Raw genomic sequence first — 27,115 nt, forward strand, 5'->3', positions numbered from 1 at the left:
ATTGCGGGGGCTTCACCACTAAGTTCCAATGGCGTGTCCTTTAAGCAATTGGTCAAAAGAATTTCGTTAGTGATGAAAATAATCAATAGGTGACCGTAGGTGTTTTGAGCTCTGTACCGTCTAGCACGTTAAGTAACGCTACCGGGAAATGTTTTGCGCGCAGTTTGGCAAGCCCGGGCTGTACGAGACGAGCCTACTGTCATGACGCGACGCTGCTTCTTAATTTGCCTCGGTTCTATATCCGAACAAAACTTTTGACGCCAACATATATCTCTGATAAGCCTAAGTGCTTGTTTGTCTGTCAAGATTTTAGATGGGGTAAAAGTGTTCGGTGTTTATTAACTCCCACTTTGCAAGCTTGCGTGCGCGTAGTCAGTGCAGAAGCTGACGAATGCCGGAAGATCACGTTACGACTGGAGTTTAATGTTTTGCTGAGAAAGGGTGGGGAGTCGTAATTTAGCCGAACACAGAGCGTAAACTGAACACATTCTAGGCTCTAACCTGTTAAAGTAACTATAAGATGTACATCCACCCAGTGCCCTTTTTGAAAGTTAACCCGTTAAAATATCTTCCACTGCTAAAGATGTTTCAACAGCATTATGTAACCGCTTTCGTTGTTCGTTTTAAAGGAGCCATGAAAATAAACACAAGTTTGGTTCATTCAAAAGATTGCATCGTCAGAATCATACTGACACCACTTTTAACGTAAACTTCGTTCAAATAACCTACATAATTAGGAAGAAAGGGAATGGCCATGCGACCCACTAGCTCATTTCCCGCAACAGAACCTATGATGTCATTCGAGCCAGTTCTGCAATTGGCGGAGGCCAGCGAAAGTAAACGCAAATTAGGCAGAGCTTACAAGCTTGCCGAACGAGCTATTTGCGCTTAAATTTAGGGCACATTCTTTTTAAAGCCGTAAGAATGGTGGTAAGTGTAAGTTACGAAAGCTCATGTAAACATAGAAGTACCGCTTCGTACTGCTGTTGTTGGTACTGCGCGCACTATGCTGGTTTCGCTGCACAGAACTGCGGGGCTTTGGGGTTGTCTCAGACGACACTGGCCAATTGATTGACGCGACGGTGTCTTACGTGAACATATTTGTCGAGCGAGCACTATGTTTCACGAAACCGTTTTCTCCCAGAACGAAAAAAGGCAGAAAACGACACGCCACGGTATGGTGGCGCCATCTAGGTATAGTAACGTAAACAAACGCGCGAATACCTCAGTTCCAGCACCAACGTACAGGGTGGAGACACCCTTTGAACGGTCCCGTGCCGCTGCAGTTGGGTCAACGTGCACAACACGTCGTTCTCGTTTCCCACGAGACCCAGCAACGCGAAACAGATACGTTGATTCAAACTTCGCCAGTTAACCCCGTTGCGGCGATAATTTTAGCGCGGTTTTGATACAATGACTTGTTTCGGCAGCGAGTGAGTGGACCAAAATGGCGGCGCCAGCGCATACGTGTCTCCACCCTGTACGGCGGATGCGTGAATCAAGGGACCCTAGGCTGCAGAGCGGTCGGTTCCTGTGATGTCATATGGGACCACGAACACGCACGTTTGAGCGGGAAAATCAAAATTTTTGCCTAAATGGATTAATTTCTCAGTGAATAAAGCATCGTTTGCATTCGCACAAGCGCTCGGGGCACCATAAAACACGAAATCTTTCGAATAACACAAACTTGCATTTTGTCTTCATGGCTCCTTTAAATGCATCGAAGCCGTCATCCTCCGCTATAACGTATCACGGTCCGCTGGAGACAAGCATTTGAAACGGATCCGTAGGCACCTTTCACTGTTGCTTGTCGCCAAAGCAGTAACGTCGTTTTACCCAACATGGTGGTGTAGGCGGAATTTTTTGTAGGAACTATCCAGTCGCTCGTCGCTGTCTCTTCACGTAAACCTTAACGGAAGCGCCACTGCCCTGTTCGACTTATAAACAGCCACTTTAGTCACGTGTCATACCACCGACGCCGATAAAAAGGCATATGGGGAGACTCCGTGCAAACGAGAGCCCCGAAAAGGTAATGGTTTATTGGTGTGAAGAAGAAAAAAAATACGTCAAAATTGCAATACGTCAGAGGCGGACTTTGCGACTGCCAATGAGGTTGGAATTATGAAAGGGATTGAGGCACTGATGCGCTCTTTACAACTACAGTGGAACCCCAATTACCGTAATTACCCGATTCTAACGCGCCCCCGATTCTAACGCGCACCCTATTTTTCTGGCAAAAAAAAACGAAAAAACTTGCACTTCCGATTGTAACGCGCACGGAACTTTGTGAGCAAGAAAAACGAATGCGAGATAAACGGGCGATTTATTTCTCGAAGTACACTCACCCATCTCCCTCCTCGTCGCTCTCCGCTGACCACAACATCTCGTCCTTGGTGCCGTCAAGCGCGTTCGCGATGCCACACTTCATAACGAACGTTCAACCTTGATCGATGGGATCGTGGCCCACGCCTCGCACGCCCATCCTGCGAACTTCTCCAGCGCACGTTTCAGCCGACTACTCGCTTTGAACGCGTGAGAGCCGCTGCTGCCATTGCTGTTATCAAGTGCGCAAGTGGAACGATTTGACGATTTGTGTGAACGCTGATAGAAAAGCCTGGGCGCCTATGCTTCCTGCGTCCCTTTCCTCCATGCTGCGTCCGAAAAATTGTTGCTAAAAGCTTTGGCGCCATCTTGAGATGACGATGGGCGAGACGAAATTTCCGTTGTTTCGGCAGTTTCGGTTTCGTATCCGATTTTAACGCGCATGCGATTTTTCGACCTATTTTTCCGGAAAAAAGGGGCGCGTTAGAATCGGGTAATTACGGTATGTTTCAGCACGTTGTACGACAAACCGTATTTTACTACGAACTAATCGAGTCGCGGCGAAGTCACCGTGGAAACAACCCAATAAAAACTTTGGTTATCCGACGCGATTTTATGCCTTACCCGCGTTATCTGTCGAGCAATTCGAAACGTGTGACAGATCGGCGGAAAAAACGGACGTTCCCTGGTCCTGTTTCCCGGACTTTGAGCCCGTCCAATCGGTGCGGTCCGCCCACAATTATTCGCCTCATTTCGTTTCTCTCTGGCCCAGCAGTCGCCCCTTCCTCTGCGCAATCTCTCTGCGCCTGTCTTCGCTGTCTTTTGTTGTTGCGCGGCGGTCGCAGTAGCAATTTGCAGGTGTTCAGTTCTACCCCCGAGCAGCGAATCGCCAATAAGAATGCATTAAGAGGCTTAGAATTCTTTGTGTTCGTCGTGGTAGTCGCGAAGTTTTGAGTAGTGTAGAGGAAATGTAATAGTATCCTGAAATCGAACAGTTCTGTCGCTTGGTGACAAGCTTGGACACTTGGACACAATCCGTGAACACAGATTGCCACGATTCGCATTGGCTGGCGGGAATCGCAGCAGCGGCCTGCGCACCAAGTTTGTTTTAATCCAGCATGATTGGCACCTGAACTGCAATATTCTTTTCGCATTCACTTTTTCTGTGATTTGGGTTTCCGAGCCGCGCATAGGATTGTTTTTTATTTTACGTTGAAGTTTCTCACACGTCCGTCGCGCGAAAGTGCATTGGCAGGCGTAATTGTTGTTGGGATTTTGGGACGCCCGCATTTTACGACGCTTTTTCATGTTCCCACGAAAGTCGTATAATAGGGGTTCTACTGTATCTTCTTATCTTGTATTACGAAGGTGGACTTGATGTGCGCTAGACACGAAACGTTGTCACGGCGTACCAGGCACTAGGTGATACCTGGTCAATAAATGGGTACTTCTTTATCGCAGCTATAGCGTACGCTGCAGGCAGATATAAAATCAAATCGGTAAGCTCAGAGCAGCTTCTGTGCAGTGCCGGGAACCCAAATTCAAACCTTGCGCCGCGCTATCCCAGGCTCGTCCCGGAGTCCTGCTGAACCTGATTACGGTGGTGGGCGAGGTAGCGTCCGTACACTGCGGCGCCTACTTCTTGCTCGGCCTGGACGAGATTCCCTGGTGGGCCGTGCAGGTCGCCAGCAGCAACCTGACCAAGCAGGCCAGAAGAGGCGGCATTGCTGGAAAGGCGGCATTACTGGATGCTCTGCGACGCCCGGCGCGTTCATAACGGCCGATGTGGCGAGCCCATTGCGGCGGCCACGTTTCACAGTTCCTGGAGGCCACCTCGAACTGTACTTATTCCTGTAGTCGATTTGTAATTTTTCAACGTGTGATGGCCGTGACTTAGTTTCTTCAGACATGTCGATTAGGTACCTGGCATTTTCAGTCACGATGAAATGCAAAGAACGCGTTCCGACTGCAAGTCGAGCAATGCGACAAACATTTAATTTTTTCGTTATATACACAGCGCATTCAAATAAAATGCCTTGAACGAAACAAAGACTTGGGGTAGAAGATGCAGAAAGAGTAAATTGATTACTTACATAAATGTGACAACCAAATCTTTTTCGCACGTTTACACCTTTGGGGCTAAACTGGAATGCGTGTTTGTGAAATTTATATAATGTCAAACTCCCCCTTAACAATTGCACTCATTTGCATTAATTTACACGCCGTTGTTCGATCGTCTCTTCGATGGCCATTTCTTTTTGGAGACATTTCTGTGTTTATAAACGGGTCCTTTCATATGTACCACTTTTTAAAAGCACATTTTAAACGTCTCAGTTCCTCATTTAGAATATTCGTGCACTTTGATGTTACCGATTTGAAAGAAGTGCTCTGACATTTCCTACGTGGATATATTAGAAGTCAGCTTTCAGCCATTTCTGGAAGTTGGCGATACTGTATTGCCATTTCCCAATTTGTCTAGCCTACCGAGTATGCGTCACAGCCTCGGGCACTACGTCTACGTTCCATGGAATCCCTTTTGACCGAACTGCATGTGGGTGTTATTTTTTACTTGCTAATGACCCACCGAGACGTACACGACATATATTTCAAGAACATTAGCAATAAATGTGCCATATATTGCCAGCTACAGTGAATCAGTATTGTGCCTTTGTGTTACGTCCATTGAGCATTTAAAAATTACCCTTGTAGACGGTCCCCTTAGTTTTGACGAGCAGTTTTATGTCATGGTAAGTTGCATTGCTTGGTGTGGGTGTTGACGATCCCACAGATTGGTCATGTTTATCACGGCATAAAAGAAGGAAGGGATCACGGGCACGGGCAGCGGTGATTCAGAGGCCAAGAGTATTTATAAAGCCGATGCTGATGGATGGGCCTCGCCCCGTGGAAGGGACCCTATTGCTTGATCCTTTGACTTCGGCAGGCTGTCTTTGCTCGGGTCACCAGTTGGAGCTGGGTAACCGTGTCTGGGCTGGCCAGGGAAGCAGTGCTCGAATGTGGGGCTAGGAAGTGAGGCAAGTCTGGAGCACGTTGGTACTCCCATTCTATATAGTACATGATGCCAGGCTGGGGACACTAAGCACAGATGGAAGGTTGTTGAGTGGGGAAGATGAGGTGGAGGCGGTGGGATGCTGGTAAGTACTCGCCTGGAGCCACCGCCAAGTTGTACCTTCCTCTCTGGATAGGCGCCAGTGTGGCGGTGTGAGGTTCAGTAGGTGGGGTTGATCTTGAGGAGGTAGACATTGGCCACATCGGAAATGGCTCGGTGAATCAGATCGCGAGCCGCGGCATAGACCGCTTCATTGCCAAGGATGGCGGCGCGTCCAGTAGCCACGACAATGCTGATATCAGGGGTCGTCGAGCAGTTTTTGAGCATGAGTAGGGCTCAAAGAAATGTGGCCACACTGGTGGTTCCGGCCGGCTGTCTGCGAATGGTTGAGAATGGAGATTGGTTCGGGTCGGGACGTGGCGGCCAGGGCAATGGCTATTTCTTCAGCGACATCGATTGAGATTGTGGCGGCATAGATGCATCGCCCAGTTTGCGTAACTACACAGGCTACGTGGTCGGCGTGCCCAGTGTACGGGGTAGCATGTGTATAGGGCGGTGGGGTCTTTACCGTATCGCGAAGTCGGGGCTTTTGCTCGGGCCCTGACTGACTTGTCAGCCCAGTGCCCAAGGTGGTGGTTGGCGTGGTATATTCCGAGGGAGTAAGAGTCACACAGACGCAGTCTCGCAAGGCTAGAGGGTTGAGTTTTTTTGTTCCTCCTGAGGGTATCGGGCGGTGGGGTGTCTTAATGCTACAAGGACTTGTCAACCTGTGGGAGTGAATTGCAGGCGCCATATTTGAGCAGAATGACGGGCTTCTTGCAGCCCTTCCCACGTGTTGTGAAATCCCAAAGCGAGTACTTTTTGGGTCGCAGTGGCAGTGGGGAGGCCACTGCCACTTGGCGAAAAATGCCGTACGCTTGGCGAATCATGGTGTTAAGCCGAGCCTCAACACCGTATTTTTAGAGCGAGGTATCGGGTTCCCTATGTAAGCGTCTAATAATCAAAGCTTGCACTATTCGTAGGGTGTCTTGCTCTTTAAGGCCTCCAGAGTGGTGGGAGATGCTTTTTAGAGGGGGCATCAGTTGTGACAGTGTTTTATGCAGCGGGGAAATTGTGTACAGTCTAGAGCCGTTTTTGGGTAAGGGACAGGGGCAGGGCGCAGCGGGACCTGGATTGGACCAGACTATTGGGGCGGGAGTCCCAGGAAAGGCGTGATTTTTCCCGGACTCGTTTAAGAAGGGCGTCATTTTTGCCGGACTTGTTTTGATCTTTGGAACCGCCGCATGGTCCTATGACCTTGGTACCAGAATGTATGCACAAGTGTATCGCAGTGTATCTACTAGGTCAAGCACGCGAGATTTCGCAGAGGAAATGTAAGAGCGCATGCGAAGGAAAACTTCATTTGCAATGAAAAAATGCAGAGCAGAACTTGTAATCAAAAAGCAAAATCGCGTAGATGTTATTCCCAAGTTTGGCTTGTCGACGTGGGCATTACACAGGTACGAAGATGAAGGACTGCCGTAATAGAGACAGGAGCAAGATATGAGAAGGGCGAAGAAGGCACGCTGACAGCAAGCGGGCAAGAAAACCAGTATTTCTGGGGGTACAGAACTACCTTCATATGGCGATTTAGCACGACTTTATACTTAGACGAAAACCCCCGTGTGTTCGAGATTTGGGCGTAAGGTACAGATCCCCAGGTGGTGAATATTTTACCTCCGCAAGGGCGGTCTTCATCGCCTGGGTAGGGTTGGCGCGTTAAATCCCACAATTAATTATTCCTAATTAGCGATCTTCACGTTACTAGTGGCGCGTCCCGAGAGCATATTCCCTTCATCACGGCAAATAAGCCCGGTTTTTTATGGTGGAGAAGCTTTACACCATAAATACTCAAGCATGGTTATTGAGATTTTTGCTTACGCGGCCATGCCCTGCTCTAATCCCGTGTCACCGTTATTTTAATCCGTATATCCTACACACACCACCGCGGTACGAATCAGGCAAACGAGCTTTGTGTTTTGGCAGCCCGTTTCTGCGGAATATACCCTCTAGACGAGGGCAGTTTGTGGTACGGAACTAAGGCGAAGCAGTAAGTGGTTTGCCGTCCACATCAGAATGCAACACATAAGAATAATTGGTCGATAAATAGGTGGGCCTCAGCTCAATGTCAGCGTCACCACCTTTGTTAACGTAGTTTAGAAGGAAGAGAGAGGGAGAGAAAAATTATGCAGCCCTCCGCCTATGACGATGGTTGACCGCGAAGCTTTCCGGTGAGGCATTCGTTCCTTGTCGTCTTGTTTGGGACTTCGACTCGCAGGCAGTTGCGGCTTTCACTCGTTGAGCATTAATTTTGACCCACATGCAGTATGGAGTTTTGATCACAGCGGCTTCGAATTGGATCTTTGCCATTTGATTTCGGACGAAGAAACTTACGCGGTTTACCATCGCCGTCGTTACACGAGCAGGTGGAGGATTTTCGGTGTTGCTTCCCACGTCCGGGCACTCCTCTTCAGATTTAAACTGCCTTGGTTGTGTCGGCATCGCGCGAATGAATTAACGCCGGCTTCATAACGACAGACCGGGATTTCTACACGCGCCCTTAATGCACCACAACACACCCCTGAGAAGGTGTTTGACAACACCATAAAAATATTGCCCAACCACGTGCTCCCCTCAGTCTGTCGACTTAGCAAAGATCACCTCTTCCAAATTGTGAACGGGACTAATCCTGTTTAACTATTTATTGCTCTTCGCGCTCTGTTTTGACACCGCATGTTTTTCTAATTTTGCACTTACCATACGGTAGAAAAGGGGGAGAAAGGCGGAAGAGGACGATTTTATGCATTTCTCATTGTGCTGCAAGCGACATTGCCTCAAAGCTAAACATGTACTTCTAGTAGAGAATAGCCTTTAAGAGGCAAAAAGTGCAAAAATAATCAGCCACATTCCCAATTGCGGTGCGAGATAGAGAGAGAGAGAGAGAGTAGTTCATGGAATGCAAGGAAAGCACAGAGAGGTCGGCCTGATTGTATAGTCTCTGATCTACTCTGCGTGGGGTGGGGGAAGGGGAAAAGAGCACAGAATGAGGTGCTTACAGGTATGATGATTGACGTAGAAATGATAGCATAAGTATATACAAAATACCTATGCCATGCACCGTACATGTTCAATTGTTCACAACGGGATTGAGCTACAACCTAGCTGCCAAACCGCTACTTCTTAGGGATGCCAGCACTGCCTTGACGATCTAGTTTCAACACTGCGGGTCTGGCGAGGGTCCCAGCAGAACGCCCTCAGAAAATGCCCGGTTATCTGACGGGGGGAACGGCGTCGCGAACTGTCCACGGGGATGCACGTAGCACGGGCAGTGGCAGAGCACATGATCAATAGCCTTCGGTATGTGACACGATTCAAGTCAGAATCACTCGAAACACCGATGAGGTGTCGGTAGCGACGAGTAAAGCTACGCCGAGCGGCAGTCGGTAGAACAGCGACGAGTAGCTACAACCTGGGGCGTCCAGAACCTGCAGTCAAGTTCCAGTCCATGGAGCCTTTTGTGGCGGTAGTGAGGGTGGGTCCCGTAATTCGTCGTGGCTTAGCGGAAAACATCGGTGAGAAGAGCGGTCGTATATAGCCTTGGGAAGGAAAGGTGCACGACTACTGCGCCTGCTGAAGACTTTTTCGCCTCCGGGTCAGCCCATTCACTGCCAGAAAACCCACAGTGGCCTGGAACCCACTGAATCATGAAAACAAGGCCTTGCTGCACCGAGAAACACTTAGCTTCAGCACTAGTACCGCAGGTGCATAATAAGATCCTTGCCTCATAACATCATTGAGAACCTGGAGCACTGGCTTGGAGTCACAGAACAGGGCCCAGGCTTGAGATGGTTCACAAGAGACTAGAGGAACTGCCTCCCGGATGGTTACCAATTATGTAGCGGTATTACTCCCGGTAGTAACCCGGGTTACTCACATGCTTGGAGTCACCAGAGCCGCGGTTGACCTGGACTTAGTCACAGAACCATAGGGGTAGACCTGTGTAGGTCTTGCTTATGTGCTTGTCAACAGCGTAAAAGTCAACTTTTTGAGAGCCACTGAGGGCAAGCAAGACTTCTTGATAATTACCGGATGGAAAGGCGGATTTACCGCCTTAATAGAACCCACAGAGAATTCCGCCAAACCACCATTGGGGCGTAATCAGAAGGAGGTATGCGTTGGTGACGCGAAACTGCTACCGCAAAACTGCTTCTGGAGCACGTGGCGGGAAAAATCGAAAGTGGATGGCGGCATGCCTATTCAGATATCGAAGGAAGACATAGAATGGTTCGCACGAAAAGAGTGCATTCATCTGATAGACACGTGCCTCGGCAAGCGTACCCAGAGTAGAAGAACATCGCGGTAGACCCAAATAGACCCGTAGAGTTTCTGCTTGCATGATTTCCAATGTGCGCAGGCATTAAGCAAAGGAGCTGGGGATGACTGGCAGGCCATAACGAAAGTAACCCCAAAAAAAGTTCGTATCACTGCAGAAGGGCGCTCTCGGATGGGCCCCACCTTCTTCCTGTGACGAAACGGAGAACGTGCACAAATGTTTCAAGTTTTGTCTTTAGTATCGTCATATGTTTTGTCAATGGGGGCCCGCGGTCCACAACAACACCCAGAAATCGGTGGTGCTTAACGTACGTTATTAAGGTGCCATCAACGGTGATGGGGTGACCATTGATTTATAGTGAAGGCAAGAACAGGGCATTTTGCCGGAAACAAGCTCAAGCCTTGACGGCGTAGGTATCGAAACGTTATCGTTTTCAGCGAAAAACAAGTTAGCGAAAATTTGCCCAGTGGTGCAAAGGGTGGCAGAAAAGAAAGCGACAAGGAAGAAGGGATGTGGTAGGAAACGCGGCACGAAGTTTTTAGAGTGCAAAAAAGACGTAGTATACAGTATTACATTAACGTGTGGAAAGAAATACGTAGGGCAGACCGGCCGATGCCTGAACGTACGCCTTCGCGAACATCAGAGCTCACTAAAAGGGTCACCGTATTCACATTTAGATGTTCATTGCAGAGACTGCAAATGCCGCCCAAAACTGCGAGATCCGTTAATTGTTATAAACACAAAAAACGACTAACAAGAGAAATAATAGAAGCTTTCCGTATAAAGAAAGAAGGGAATGAATATGTAAGCCAACCATCGGTCTTGCTGTCTGACACTGAGTATGCCTTTTTGAATCAGGGTTGATAAAATATGTGGCGCCTTTCTTGTGAGCGCACGTGCGGTTTGAATATGTATAAAATATTTGGTTGTTGGTGCGCCTTGATCTTTTCAGATGGTAGATTGTGAAATTTGAAGTTATGACTGTGGAGTTTATTCCTTGTATATATGTATGTTTTTCCAGTAATAAATTTTTCAGTTGCTAGTAGCGCTTTGTCTGGTGTACTTGGTTGTCCTCGTCGCTGTAGCGCTTTTTCTCACATTTTATCGTTATTGTTGTATCGGACCAGGGAGCTAGGGACAGGCTGGTGACCTACCGTGACATCGCTCAGCACTATTGCATGGAACGCCAGAAATATCCCACAGCGCATCCCACCCTCAACAGACGTTAGTCTGTAGCCTGGCATCAGTTTCAGGCTAATGCCTTCCCCAATGCTGCAGTAGTGAGCCACATTTATCCCGATCTTTATAAAGACCAATGCAAGTGGTGCACCCAGCGACCCACACTCACTCACCTGATTTGGGCTTGTGATATGCTCAGCCACGAACTATATGAGCATGCTTACGAATCCCCAGTTCGGAGCAGTGGGGGACCTGTTTGCTTAGCTACGACACCGAAATACAGGATAAGGTCGTCCAAAGGGCTGCAGGCCGCCACCTGAGGGGGAGGAATTCAGGAAGGCTCCCACTTCCCGTTCCTCCTTTTGGGCAAAATAAAGTTATTATAATCATCATCATCATCGTTGGAGCTGGCTGTAGACGCGCTCGCAACTGTGGCCGAGTTAAACCAGAAACCCAGATGCATATATCGTCAGCGTACATAGTTACTCGGACCGTTTCAGGCATTTCGTCCACGGGGCCAATGAATGCAATGTTAAACAGGGTAGGGCTCTGTACTTGACCCTGCGGAACACTACGACTGATCTGGTGGCTCCTGTCTAGCCAGAAACCGTGGGCATGAGATTGTGCTTGCCAATAAGGTTACTCGAGATCCGCGTGTAGAGTCGGCGGGCCACACCCACGGTTTCTAAAGCGTCTATAATGGCATCTTGAGCAGCATTGTCATGTGCGCGTTTGATGTCGAAAAACAGTGCACCCACAATTCGGCGGCGGTGTCTGTCTTGCTCTACAGATGACACCAGCTCGATGACATTGTCTATGGGCGATCGCCCCTTCAAAAACCTGTCATAATATCTGAATAAATATTATTATTTCTCCAAAAACCCATCCAGTTGGGCGAGCATCATTCCCTGCACCACCTTTCCAATGCAGCTTGCCAATGCAAGTGGTCTGCAGGAAAACTGCTCCAGGTTGAATTTTCCTGGCTTTTCTAAGGCCAGGAACTACTGGACTGCATTTTCAGTGGTTTGGAACACAGCCAGAAGTTCACGTTGGGTTGAACCATGATAGAGAAGCTTTTCATCCTTGCGTTGCAAGGCTTCGCCAAGCGTAGCCCAGGGCGCTATAGGGCCCTGGAGCAGATGAATAGCGGGAGGCTAAAAGAACGGCTTCAGGTTGGGGTGGCGGTATCCCCAGCAGTTACCCATGCTTCACCTGGCCAATATCACGCGCCGTTTGCAGACACTTGACCCTTCTGTGTGCTTCCTGCGTCAGAGGCTGACGTAGAACATTTGCTGTGGAGTTGCCCAGGCCTTAGAGACGCCCGAACGCAACACCTCCGAGTCACAGGGCTCCATCCTGGCAGACCCCCAGATCTCAAGCACTGGATATGGGGGCCCCAGCACCGGTCTCGTCTTGGATGTTTGCGCCTTACGGGTGCAGTAGTGCTCATATGAAAACTTCTAATGTCGTAGGGCAATCTTTCTCAAAAAAAGGGCCCATCTCCCGGCGAGGGGGACTCGAGTAAATGCGTCGCATAGGGGGTGGGTGTATTGCGTCAACGTTTAGTGTTTGGGGAGTTGGTGGTAGTGAATGCGTTGTATCAGCAGCTTCTTGACGTAGTTTGAATGAGTCAAGGATATAAGGCGCGTTCGTAGCCTTTCATTCTGTGTCGGTTTTGTGGCGCAGTGGGAAGAGTACCATGTACCTCGCGTTCCGCCCACAGGTAGTGAAGGCGTTGTATCAGCAGCTTCATGGCGTAGTTTGAATGAGTCAAGGATATAAGACGCGTTCGTAGCCTTCCATTCTGTGTCGGCTTTGTGGCGCAGTGGGTAGAGCACCATGTACCTTGCGTTCCGCCCGCAGGGTCGTGGGATCGAAACCAGGCGCTGGTAAGTATTATTTTTTTATATAGTGTAGGGGGAGGGGTGCGGACCTGTTGTTGAGAGCGAGGAGGGTAGCGTGATGCGGGAGAGGAGGAGTGGGGGAGAGGGCGCATCTGGAATGGCTGTTGCCGACGCCGAGGCACGCCAACGCCGGGTGACATCGTGAGTTCAAGAAATGCTCTGCATTTAAAAGGCTCCCGCATTGTAAAAGGGACGTCTAGACGGTTGTCTGTTATCATCGGCGGGTGCCCTTCACTGGTGACGATGGCATGGCATGCATCAACAAGCATTTTACGGTATGCCTCGGCTACTTGCCCTTCACATTGGCCGGGTTGGAGAGGGAAAGCCTGAAATGCAAATATTGAGGAAACAGCGGACCACGTGGTCTTTACTAGCTTTAACTTGGCCTGTTTTAGGTGTGCCCCTTTCTTAAAAAGAAGACGATTGAAAAGCGAAGCTCCTCCAAGCAAACTTATTTAAATGAAAATTTATAATTCACCGCCATGAAGTCCGAAATCCCGACTGCCAAAGTACAAAGACAATGCCTGCACAATGAACCCAAACGGAATGCTGAGCGACCCGAATAAGCAAGTGGTGAGAAACTCTGCTATAGAAGAGTCAGCTAGTCTTGCGTTTCTAAAAAAGCTTTCACGCACTTGAACTTCCCCGTGCATTGGTGGAACTTTATGAACTGGAGGCAGTAATGCCGAGATGATGTATCGATGAAATTGGCATAGCTAAAGGACAGTTGCAGCAATGCGTAACTCAAAAATACCGTGGTGCTTTAATTCGTTCTAGAACACGAAGGATTTTTGAAAGTTATCCCACTCGCTGTTCGTCGTGTGATGAGCGCCATTCGGCTCTTGCAAAGGAGATAATGGAGATTCATTAAAATGGTACTACGTATACCGAAGCAACTGATATTGCTGGGGCATTAGACGCTCATTACAGCAGGTTATTTGGTTTTTGTCGGTCCAATGTCGTGGGTAAAGAGCTTCGGTTTCTATCTCTTATTGGCTTACCTCCGAGGCTTGCGGGTGATGAGTGTGCTGGGGTTTCCGGCCCTATTACACTGGAAGAGGTTAAGATTGCCATCGCTTCGCTTGCGACAAACAGGACCCCTGGACCAACGTTACTAGATTATTTTCAATTCTAAAAGTGGGCAGCGCTGTCCGGAACCGCCACCGATCCTTCTCTCAGTGGCGCTGCAGTCGCAACCGGCTCGGTAGCCGGGTCGCTCGCAGGCGGTTTCGCTTATGCTTCTCCCTTCGTGTTCCTAGTGCAGCGCTCGGCCCGTACGTACGTTTCTCATTCGTGCGCGGGCGCGTGGGTGGGCGCACACATCTGGTAATTATTTACATTCTCGGAAGCAAATAGCTACAATAAACAGCAGACACAATGGCACTTTTGTTGCCCCTCGTGTGCTTCTTCCGTTTCCTTTTTTTGCTGAAGAGCAGTACTCGCATTAGCCGGCGCATTCAGTGCCTCGGTCTCCGGCGTTTCTTAGTCGCGCGGTCGTTCTCAGTAGTGCTGAATGCGCGATGCCGTCCGAGTGCCACGTTTAGTGATTTGTTAGCGGCTGCATTCGATTGATGTGGGCCTCGGTATGTGATGCTGAGGCAGACAATGCCGACCTGCTTCGTTTCCGGGTGCATCAGCAGTAACAAGAACAACACGGACAGGCACTTCTTCTCGGCTCCCAAAGATGCGACGCTTCGCTCGCTATGGAATAAGGCCATCCCCCGTGCTGATAAGGAGCTTTCGAGAAAGTGCAAAGTGTGCGACTGCCATTTTTATGAACAAGACATCGACAAAGGGTACGTACACACCATCAATGGCAACACTGTCGAAACGCCACGAGGGAAGTGGAACCTCGTTGATGGTGCCATACCCAGTGTTTTTCCAAACCTGCCTTCTTACCTGTCCAAGCCGCCTCCGAAAAAACGAAAGCGACGGGAGGGTAGCGGTCATGTCAAAGGTAGAGGTCAAAGGTCAAAGGTCAAAGTCAAAGGTCAGAGGTAGAGGTCAAAGGTAGAGGTCATTTTGACCCGGCGCCATTCAGCACCCATCAGAAGCTCTAACCTGCATGCTCTCGGGCATTGAACGAGTTATTGAAGAGAAGACAGAGGCAAAGCATGTCTTTGGGGATTTGTTTTGGTCCATTTTGGAAGACCTGAGCAAAAAGACTCTGGTGCGGGCGGGGTGCGACGTTCACTCTGAGGAACCCTCCGCGCGCGTCATCAAATCGCATTTGGTGACGCGCATGCATTTCTGTTCTAGATTCCTTCAGCGAGAGTGTGCTTTGAATGTGCAGGATAAGTCGGCGCGCAAATGTGCTAAGCTACTGTAAGCACGGTGGCAAAGTTGCGGAGTTTGTTGTAAATAAAAAAAAATCTTGCATGTATATATTCATTACTTTTTTTCTGTCAACGCGCTTTGGTATTTTGTAGCCATATTCACCTTAAGCAAAACAGATGTGGAGTTGATTGTAAATAAAAAAACCTCGCATGTATCTATTCTATACTTACTTTGTTTCTATTAATTCTATTAACGTGCTTTGGTATATTGTAGCCATATTCCCTTAAGCAAAAAAGATGTGGTGTTCATTTTAAATAAAAAAAAAACGTTGCATATATTTTTTTACTTTGTGTCTGCTGTAAAGAGTATATTGCCAAAAACAATAAATTGCTAAAAATAACTTTATGCTTATTGACATGTAAGGTGGTTTATCTTCGTCAGGTAATTGACTCAGTAATTTTTTCAATTAGAGATATTTGCGCCTTTTGCAGAAATGTCGCTTCTTAGTGACGTTTGGTAAAGCTAACGGTTGTCAGAGAAAAACATGTAAAAGAAACTATTCTAAGAAGGACGTCGAGAAAATTGGGAAGATTCTTCTTCGAGCGACCTTTACAAAACCCACTAAGTGACATAGCTCCAATGGTGACCTCGCTCCTTTGGCTGGAAAGAAACTGAGCGGTTTTATGATTATTTATAAAATTCGGAAGAGTCAATCACAAGAAGCTTTAAAGGAGGCTTATTCTATGCTACCAGCTCCCTGCAGACCGTTCACACTCGTGGTTGGTTGACTGCCAGCGAGCAGCGGACGCAAGCGCCCGCAAACTACAATGCGCTTCGGCTGACCTGTTGAAGAAAGCAAAGCAATGAGCCGCAAAGAACGGCTTTTACTCCCCACGTTAAGCGATACTGCGCAGCTGCTGGAAAGTACTCTGGCCTAGATGTAGTCTGGACGCGGACAACTTGACGGGTAGCGGGAAGTCTTTAATATTGTCGCGCGCTAACGTCATGAGAAGGCCAAAGAGGCGTTGGGAGAGGCGCCCTTGCACGCGACGGGCAGCGGCCAGGTAGAGCAAAATGCGGCGGTATCGCACTCTCGCGGCACACCGAGAAACTGAGACGCCTGCGATGCACGGAGCACGGGGAGAGTTTTACAACTGAACCTATCTAGTAACGTTGACATTGGCGTGCCTTTGCACCAAATAAGGAACTCAGGGCCACACTGGTCTCCAGCACTCACGCATGTCAAGCGCACCTCGTAGGCATGGATGGGGCGACAGATTTTAAATGCAGAGCATTTCTTTAACTCACATGTAGCGTCCGCCGTGCGTCCGCAACAGCTCAGCGCGCAGGCGCGCCCTCTCCCCCACTCCTCCTCTCCCGCATCACGCTACCCTCCTCGCTCTCAACAACAGGTCCGCACCCCTCCCCCTACACTATATAAAAAAATAATACTTACCGGCGCCTGGTTTCGATCCCACGAGCCTGCAGGCGGAACGCAAGGTACATGGTGCTCGCCCACTGCGCCACAAAGCCGACACAGAATGGAAGGCTACAAACGCGCCTTATATCCTTGACTCATTCAAACTACGTCAAGAAGCTGCTGATACAACGCATTCACTACCTGTGGGCGGAACGCGAGGTACATGGTGCTTTTCCCACTGCGCCACAAAACCGACACAGAATGAAAGGCTACGAACGCGCCTTATATCCTTGACTCATTCAAACTACGTCAAGAAGCTGCTGATACAACGCATTCACTACCACCAACTCCCCAAACACTAAACGTTAACGCAATACACCCACCCCCTATGCGACGCATTTACTCGAGTCCCCCTCGCGGGGAGATGGGCCTTTTTTTGTTTTTGCCCGTGCGGAAGTCTCCAATGTCGTCTATTTAGCAAAGCTTGTTTATGTGCTTCAGATTTTACTGTGTGTGTGCGAAAGTACAGTCTCTACACAGAGTATTTTTTCCTTCGTGGGGGGATCTGAATGGGAGTTCATGTGTATGGATAATTTCTTTTTTCCTTTAGGGTCTGGTGGTGTTGGTTTATTGCATTTGTTTGCGCATTAACTCGTGCCTCGGCTTTTATTCTACAAGTCGGCCGATCATCCACTTTTACTTACTATCCTTCAAGAGTGCATAAGTTACTATATACCTTTTCTCCTTGTTTCTACGGGTGGGGTTAACAGGAGCCGCCATGGGTTTTTTGAAAATTTCCCGCATTTCCCCGAGGGGAAGAATGTGAAAGTGCGAATGCACGAGTTGAATTTGCGCGGTTCGGTAATGTTCGCGAAAGAGAGATCACACACACACACACAACTACAAAGAAAGAAAGATGCATTTATTCACAGACACCTATTTGTGTTGTCGTTGTACTTGATTGCTAGAGCGGATCTCAGCTTTGAAATTTCGTGTCAGTACTCCTTTAAGCGGGTGCATTAGCCCTTCTCACGCCCGATTCCTGGCCAATCCCCCACGTGGGTATGTGCCATGTCAGCGGCCAGGCAGCACGCGCCCATCTCCCCCCGTTGCCAAGGAAGACGAGGAGATTCCTGGCCAATCCCCCACGTGAGTATGCTATGCGGACATCGCCGGTGGACGCAGGTTCAGGGTCGCTTAAGAAGTGCATTCGCACTTAAAAGAAGTAGTGGATACTTTTCATTTTCTTACTGCGCGGTTTTCTCTGGAGTACGCGTTTAGTCTTTCAAAGAAGGCTATGACGAATACTTTAGTTCATAATCTGTTCCCCTTGCCTATTATCGCCAGCCATACTTGCGGGACCATAACAATAATGTTTTAGACCGTGTCAAGCGTATGTTCGTGCCGCGTACTGCCAAAACGTTTTTCTTTAAGCCTCATTTGTCAATGCGTCCAGTTAAAACATGGCTGCGAGAAAAAGGGGTGTTGATCACTTGGTTACACAATTGCTGCTTGGGCAATCAACCAGATTGTCAACCATTGTTATGTGCTGTGCCGTGGCGGGGTGTTTTTCTGCGGTGTTTTGCAGCGCACACTAAAAAATTACATTGACATCACCCCGTACACCATTCGCTCCTTGTCATTTGAAGATGTTAATCGGGTGCCATATGACGTTTTTGTTCTCCTAGGAGTGTTTAGCTTGTGTAAGTGCCGGATGACTGATCGGCATGCGGAACCCCTAAGGCCGACCAAGTGCATTTTTCGGGAACAGGCGGCATTGGTACGGGGGGTTTATGCTACGCAGGGTGATCCACCTGAGGGCCTGCCTCGTTTGGATGCGTGCGTTTGCTTGCCTGAGCTTTGAAATGGTGCCGACCTTTGTTAGACTGCCATCCCTACCTTTTGCTGTCTGTTAGTGTTTGCATTGTGTGTTAATTGTCTTGTCTGAGGTTTTTTTAAAATATCCATGCATTAAAGAAAAAATATGATGGCCCCTTCGCGTAGACCGCGGTTTCATAGCGCGACGGACTCAGGTTCGACTCCGATCCCTGGAAACGTTTTTCTTTTTTCATTACTATCATCATCGACGTCGTCATCATCGTCGTCGTCTTCATGTGCCCTCGTATTGTAGAAAGGTGGCTTTACTGCAGTACGCTTTGGTAGAGACACCGCCATCAGTGATACCAAGAAAGTTTCGCTGTGAGACATTCGCTCAGCTCAATTCTGCCCACTCTTTTTCGCCAGTAAAAGCGGTTCGGTATTTTTGAAGTTGATTTAGAGGTGGGGCGCACCATATCAATGTGTTTAATTACGTTTTGCATCGCACCGGAATTGCGGGGCGTGTACCTACCCTGAAACAGAAAATGGCTTATCAGGGCGGTCGGAACGGCGGTCGTGGGAAAACGGCCAAAAACTATTTGCACTCTACCTGAAAATTTGGTGTAAAAAAAGAGCACAATGCTTTTATTACTGGCTGCGTGTATTAAATGGCCAATTCTGCAACAACCTATATAGAAACTAGGCACTGCCGACGCCAACATTTTCGGTCTTTGCTCCAGCAACCGGGACTGGTTTGCAGAACGCTGTATGTATGCAAGGGCTGTCGTTCTTTATTATTTTTGTTATTTTGTTGGGATTCTTAATTTGGCGTTATTTGTAGCCAATATGTTTGAATAAAAATCGAGCATGCTGACAGATTGCAAAGCACGTGCAGTACATGAAGAAGAAGAGACGAAGCTAGCTTATTCTTCCGATACCGCCCATTGTCCTTGTTATCAAAAACTGAGCCACAAAAGAAGCCCTGCTTCCTTGTCGCCCTCTGAATGGCCTCTTACTCGACCAAGAGCCCCGACAAGGCAGGTATGCATACCGTCACGACTTCACCTGAAAAGAAGTCACTTTCTTTGCAAGCTACACTTGGCAACTCGCCGCAGCCATTTCTGCAAACATGACTGTTTTCAGCGTCGCTCCCGATTTCGTTATTCGTTCAACAAACACCTAACTACCCGGAGACCTTCTGTGGGCTAGGGTGTGATAAAAAGCCGAAATTTTTCACACTTGTTATCCTCTCAGGGAAGTCTGGGTATGAAAGCAAGAAAGAGTGTCAACCGGTGACATCGTTCCGGCAAGCTACTTAGGCGGACATCGCTTGGTGGCGTGAGGCTAGCGTTTGTTCTCGCGTCGGTTGCGTAAGAGAAAGGCGGCAAAAAGCAAAATATTGCACAGACAAAGCAAGCGTTTTACGCACATTAACGTTTCTATGCAAACTGCAGAAACATATTCGTGTTTACGCATTTATAAGAGGCCCTACCACCAATAGTTATCGATTTTTCGTTAGTGTATTAAAGCTTTTTTGTTAGGTGCTTTTTTATTTTGTAAATCAGTGTTAGCCAGTCGCTGCGGTGGTTGATTTCATGCGTGTTGCGGGGTTTGGTTATGTTAGATCGTGGCTTTAGTTGCTTACGAATACACGATGTACGAGAACAGCACAATTTTGATATCTGTATTTCTACCCAGGCGACTACCATCATGTAATTGATTTTTGGAAAAGCGCGACTGCCACAACAAATTAAATAAAATCCATCGAAGAAAATTGGCTAAGCCTTGCGAAAATTCTACCCCAAAACATGCAAGAAATCTGATAGAGTTGAGATTTTTTAAAAAGTACCTATAACATCAGTTCCATTTATATGCGTTTTACAACCGGAAAACCATGGGCACATTCCTATAAATTAATGCACTTCAGACCATTCGTTAGATTTCCTGCATCATGTTGTTTTCGTTGAAGGCCATGCGATGACAACGCCATCATCATGACGCCTGTCGCCATAGCCGTGCAAACTGTGCCACTTTAAATACTCTGGCGCCGAAAGGGGAAGGTGGGATATTTCAAATTGCCTTGTGTGGCCTCAGAAAGGCACTATTACGCCGTTTATATTCAGACCGACTACTTCAGACTACCTACATTTGCTTTAGCTAGTATTGCTTGCTGCCTGTTCAGTAGGCACTGACACACTTTAACAAGGGTCTCTCTCATGTGGTAACATTTTTTTCATGATTGAAAAAACGCTACTTAAACACGAAGACGAATAAAAAGAGAGAGAGGGTGAAGCGCCGTAGCAACTGAATTTTATTTTGAAAAAACGAACATATATACAATGAGCATGAACACGAATCTGCGTCATCACGAAAACTTTTGTAGCATCGATAAACGCGGAAAATAAATATGAACGAAAGAAATGTCTATATTAGAAAGCAGCAAGTAATCACCAAATAATCACGAAGGCACGTATACGGAACACTAGAAAACCCAATCAAACCCTCTTTAAACACGCAAACTCGATATCGGATAACAACAGATGGCTGGCTGACACTAGAAGTTCCTCCGTTCCTAACGCGAAAAGCTTCCATTATCTGCCTTGTAGATCGCTTTGTGTTCTTATCGATGACGGCCGTTTCATATAGTTATGGTTTACAGTTTTTTCCGCACTTTTTGCAGCGCATAGCTAGATGAGAGTACGGTGACCCTTTCAAAGAACTTTGATGTTCGCAAAGGCGAACGTTGAGGCAACAACCCGTCCGGCCAACATACTCCTTGCCACATGTGAACGGAACGGTGCAGATAACATCTTCCCTGCACTCAACAGAGGGACGATAGCATCTTACCTGCACTCAAAGAAGGGAGGAACTTCTTGTGTCAGCCAGCCATCTGTACAGTTATACAATATCGAGTTTGCATTTTTGCGGGGGGGGGGGGGGGGAGGGGGGGGGGAGGGCAGGGTGATTGAGTTTTCTAGTTTATCCTACACGTGCCTTCGTGATTATTTGGTGATTACTTGCTGCTTTCTGATATAGATGTTTCTTTCGTTCATGTGTATTTTCCAAATGTATCGATGCTATCAACGTTTTGGTGATGACGCAGACTAATGTTCTTGTTCCTTGTCTGTATGTTCGTTTTTTCAAAATCAGATTCACTTGCTAGTGCGCTGTGTCCTGTTTCTCTTTATTCGTGTTCGTGTTTAGGTAGCGCTTTTTCTGTCATGAACGTATACCAACAAGCCCAACTGGCAGTTGTTCTAAACATTGTTTTGCTTTAACTAACGCTGAATACCTTCTTTGTCCACAAAAAAGACCGTGAACACGAATTTATTATTGGAAGCTTGTCCTGGCGCAGAAGGATCCTGCAGGCGATAATTTAAAAAATATTTGGTAGCTCATGCTTACCAGAACCTGCATGTTTTTACGGACAACGTAGATTTCTGTATCGTTGCAAACTTGATAGGGAGGGGTCGTAACCAAGTGGTCCACCTCGTCCGTCCCGTTTACAATCGTAGTTTGCACAGCGAATACGCTTCTGCTGGCCAGCACTCTGCTTCAACACCACCTTCTCCAAGTAGATATATCGTGATACACGTATAAACGGGGGCTGCTAAGCCGCCAGTCACCCAAAGGGTAGTTTAATCTCGTACAAGATAAAGCTCACCAGCGTTCTCTGCCGGAAAGCAGCAGCAGCAGCAGCCGCAGGCGCCCCAGGAATACCATGAGAAGAGCCACTGGAAGCTTCGCTTGAAATATCGAGTGAAAAAACACTCGAAGCTCTGAAACGACAATTAGTAACCACTCAATGGCTACGCTAGCCCCGATTGATTCTACCGCTTTGTACGAATGTTATGCCATTCATTTACATTGTATTCACCCATTTGAAAATGTAACCCCGAATTCGTTCCGGGATTTACTTCCGCATGCAGGAAAAAACAGCGGCTTCGTGCACATCGGCTATCTGGTGCCCTTCTACCTAGCACCATTGCTGTTCATTGGAACTCAGGTAAGCAAAGACAAATTCACCGGTTGTCGCCTAACTCACAAGAAGCTTTTGTTTAATTTTAAGGAACTAAGTGACAACTCTTTCACGGCGCTGACTTGTTCAGACACGTTGAATATTTTTAGACAGACACACAAAGAACTTATTGAGGGGCTGAGGAACTAGGTTGGGGCACCCCTTTCTCCACCTCCCCTACCTGAGCGGGACCATTACCGCTCACACGCAGGGGCAGGAACACCGTCCCCTCTGCCCTTTCAAAGGTTTGCTGGATGAAGAGTTCACCGCTTTTAAAGGGACCCTGCAACACTCTTTGAGCAGTGCAAGTAAACCTGCGCGACGTTTAGATTACACTGCCAGGAATACCTGAGCCAAATATTACACGTGCACGTGAAGCGGTGAGCGCGCAAATCGATGTGAAAGACGCGGAAAAGACCAACCGCTCTCTCTTCAATTGTCCTCATTATGCATGGCCTAAGGGACGTCACATAGGCCATGGCTGCCCGATCGGCTGTCACTGGTCAACTTCGCGGCTAGATTTTCCCATTTCCGTCGTCGTCATCGCTGTGTACGAACCTCTTCTATGCCTGAACCTGTAGGCACAGTTTTGCCGTTTCTTTTGTGTTTTGAGTGTGCGCGCAGTTTGAGGGATGAGCACAATACTTCCTTTTCAACGGGACCACTCGACTACAAACGTTTATTGCTTCAAAAACGCCCTACCAGCCCGAGCGCGCACTTGCGAGCAGGCACCCATGCCTGCTTTTTTGTGGCACCAGACCGGAAATAGGCCCCTCCGCGTTGCGGAGAGAAGGAGAAAACTACCCGGCGTGTGATATATCGAAGGCCGCCGAAGAGAACGCCGCGAGCCGCCCCCCTCTCCGGGAGAGAGCGCGCAGCTTTCGTCGCGTTCCCCGGTCGAGTTGAGAGGGAACGATTATGCGCGATTTCTCATCGCGCGTAGTTTCGTTACTTGTGAACGGATTTTCATAATTCTTGCGGGAGGAGATTTCTGGGACAATAGACTTTATCCCAAAACACATTACTAGTAGTCGATGGCAAGTGTTGCAGGATCCCTTTAAGGGCATCCTCCAAATTTCCTTCTTTGTTAAACGCAGCGTCGCGTAACTCAGGACATTGCCAGAGCATATGTGCTAAATATCAATACTCGTCTCCAGAGCCGGGATAGTGCGGTTCAATGTTAGGCGCAACGTAACTACAGCTGCCCCGTGAAGGGAAGGACCCCGTCTGGGGCATTCTCAAGGCTGATGACTGATACCGAGTAAGCATTGGATGAGGGTGTGAGTAGACCCTCTGATAGAGATGATAGTGAGCAACAACCTCGTGAAAAGTGAGAATCAGTCATTGCCAACGAATCCGCCGGGACTGCCTCGGTGAGATAATCCTCGCGCATAGTCATGGGCCAACTCGTTGTGTTTTGGAACGTCGGCATGGACGTTAGCCTCCATATGGCCTGTAACCATTTGATAGTGTGATGTCCAGCGGCCCCTCTCAACCGAGGATGGCGGCAGACTAACGCTAAATCGTTTCCGCGGTAAATACTGGAACCGCAGCCCGCGAGTCTGTAAAGATATTCGGCTGTAATGGGCCCTTCAAGGACAAGGCGGTAGTGACCTGCTCGGCCACCGCCACAGAGGCCTTCCTGACAGAGGAGAAGTTGAGGCTCCTGCCGCGGTGGTCTACTGCGGCCGCCACAAAACAATCCGAGCGTCCCTACTGAGCCCCGTCGAAAGATATCGCGAGCTCCGGACAACCGTCGCCAGAGTTCAATAAAGAACAAGCCCGAGCCTTGCCCCGCCCTACATTGTATTGTGGGTGGACATTTTTTGAAAAAGAGTGTGCCTTAAATGTATCCCTGACTGATGGTGAAATTGACACCTTACGTGGGCTCAGCACCGTTGGGCCACCGCCAATTGATTCCAAGATGCGTTGCGTCTGCCGGCCCGTGGCGATGACAGGCGCACCGCCTGGGCCACGTTTTGAGCCTCTATCACCTCTGAGAGGGATTACGTGTGTTGTGAATGCTCAGTTGCATGCGCTTTGCCGTGCTGTTGCTGACAGGCAAACGCAGCACACGCTTGATGCTTCTACACAAGCGTGTGCTGATTTTGGCCTATTCAGATTTCGACCAGTCGAGCGCCGAACACATAATTCATGTGGGTCATGAGAAACGCCTGTTTGAGCCGACGTTGATATGTGCACTTTTGCTGCTTGAATATGCCGGAAACCTATTTTACGGCACATTAAGATGTATTGGTCCTAATGAATTTACGGCACGTAGTCTTTCTCTGTACACAGCAGACATCGGAAGCTCATGCGATGCTTTACGTTGCATTCACCAGAATATCGGTGTATACTTTGGAGCTATTCGTTGGAGAATTCATGTCGCACGCTGCAAGCTAGCGGCTCGGTTCCCCAAACGGAAAAAAACAAAATAGCCCTAGGCGCTTTTCCCAACACTTTCGTATGCTTGTCTGGGTATGAACGGAACAATTATTCTCCCTCGGAATGCCTTCCAAAGGGCAATGAACACCTCGCCCCGTTTCAGATAACGCCTTGACAAAACACTGATTCAATTTCTACACGGAATGCATTCAAATGGGACTATAGTAAAACAAAAACTCCCAAAGTCGGCGACTCATCACCAACTATTCGCATTCGAGTGCAGACTCCCAAAGTTTAACTTATACGGTTGGCTGTTGCTGACAAAAAATGACAAATGTATAGAGATATTTGGGCTCGCAGTTCAAACTAATAATGTTTCAACATTGAAGTAACAAAAGTTATCCGCAATCGGCCATTTGGCAAAGTACTAGGTTGCAAATGCATAGCGCAAATAAAATTGTTTGCCGGCGAATGCAACGAATGGTAAAGACGCGGCTTATCTTTCATCGAACACGTTATAGCGTGAAAGCAGCTGGAATCGGAGTAGTTACGACCCGATGACTCCCACCATGCGCTCATTATGGTACTACCGGTCCCATTGATCTCGAGTTGGTGAATTTTTGGTAGTTTAATATCTCAGGGCATGAACGATATCTATTGGGTATCCAGTTAGCGGCATAATTAGGTTACTACTCCTCGCGGAAATATCCTGCATAACGTTTTGGCTTTTCATCAGCTATGCCAAATCTGCGTTTTCCTTTACTACTGCGTCAAGGCAGTGCCCTCACTGCCTGCCCTTTATTGATGACTCACCCAAGTACGTCACAGAGCCCACGCCGTGGTATTATGTTCTTCCATGGTCCTTGCGAAGTGATGCGGTAACGTTACCACATCGAAAGAAATTGTGACGATGTCTGAGGTGCCAAATCTTCGCAATCAAACAAAGGTTTACCCTATCCTTACGGCACCTTAAGGATTATAAATGCTCTTTCCTTTACTTGAGCATTGGGAAGGAGGTACAAGATCGCTAGCAGCATTCAAATCTGGGTCTTGTGGTTGCCTAATGGAGCAATAAGACATAACACAACGTTGTGCCGTATGCCAGGACTAGCCTTTGGATACTCACTCAGGTTCATTCCAGCCACGAAAGACGTTTTCTAAACAAAAAAATTGGCTGGCGATTACGACACTCCCTAATGCGATATTTGGGCGCAGCAGCAGTGCGCTGAGGCAGCACTCACTCGTGGGTTCCCTCGACGGCACCGGTGATAAGCCTCTACGTCGGCCGCGTGAAGTGTGTCTCCGGAAGGGACCGCGAACTGCGTCTTAAGCGAACGCTTAAGCGAACGCCCAAGCGTTGGGCCGTCAAGCGCCTCGTACTGGCACAGCATACGGCTCCATCCCCACCCCCACTGCACACTTTAGGAGAGCCATGGTTTTGGAAACAGCGCGTTAAAAGAGGACCACTAAGAAAAGAACCAGACAGGACCCAAAGAACAAAAAAGGCATGCTCATCTTAGAAGATCCGGCAGTTGGGATTGTTGGTATTCGTTCACGATTGAAAAAGCGCTGCTTAAACACGAAGACGAATGAAGAGACACAGGACGGAGGGCCCTGAAGTAGCTAGTGCGGTTCGTTCTGTGTCTCTTCATTCGTCTTCGTGTTTAAGCAGCGCTTTTTCAATAATGCCCATCTGGTTCACGGACGACAGACCCGCCCGCTCTTATTTGCCGTCTCCCTAAAGTCATGGGCAAAAACAACCAGAATTTTTTGGAGTACGCAAAACCTCCAATTTGCAGCAGCGTCCGCCATCTTAACTTGACATGCAAGAACAGTTCAGTAATAAAAGCGCGTGCGCGACGTCCCCCCCCCCCTCTCTCTCATCTGGCTGCCAAAATATTGCATGTATGCGGCGCTGCGTGGTCCTGAAGTACTGATCATCCGGGATACCTAAGAAGCAAAACTGGGTAGTTACAACTATGCTATACTCGGTGACAACTTAAGAACGGCACCAAAAGACGCGGCTGTGCCTTATCACCATAGCCGGATGTTTCTCCGCGCGGCGCAAGTAGGGCGTTACTGGGAATATTTTGAACATGACGTGAGCCGTTCCGTGCTTTTTTGGACTTAATATGCTTATAAACGACTCCAGTGACGGCAAACAAACTGCGTGAGACAAGGCCGACATTATCACGCATTTATAGCACACCCCTTTCAAAACACGCGCGCACTGACGTCACGAGTCCGGCGCTTTGGCGGAGTGATACACTACATGAGGGGGTGCCGTTCTTGAGAGAGAGAGAGAGAACAACTTTATTTTGTGCCCGGTGGGAAAAGGAAGAGGTTGGAGATC

The 27,115-nt window shown here is 48.2% G+C and overlaps 1 protein-coding gene across 1 annotated transcript in view; it reads left to right on the forward strand.

The window, feature by feature from the left end:
• The window catches only part of LOC144144769 (Na(+)/dicarboxylate cotransporter 3-like), a 41,525-nt gene extending 36,984 nt beyond the window's left edge, over positions 1-4,541 (forward strand). Inside the window, exon 10 of the mRNA XM_077676277.1 lies at positions 3,890-4,541. Within this exon, the coding sequence (XP_077532403.1) occupies positions 3,890-4,099 (210 nt within the window). The 3' untranslated portion in view covers positions 4,100-4,541. The remainder of the gene's footprint in view (positions 1-3,889) is intronic.
• Positions 4,542-27,115: the final 22,574 nt, after the last annotated feature.

The sequence above is a fragment of the Haemaphysalis longicornis genome, unplaced genomic scaffold, assembly GCF_048455015.1.
Source record: "Haemaphysalis longicornis isolate Haplotype H1 unplaced genomic scaffold, Haemaphysalis longicornis Haplotype H1 scaffold_7, whole genome shotgun sequence".
Classification (NCBI taxonomy): domain Eukaryota; kingdom Metazoa; phylum Arthropoda; class Arachnida; order Ixodida; family Ixodidae; genus Haemaphysalis; species Haemaphysalis longicornis.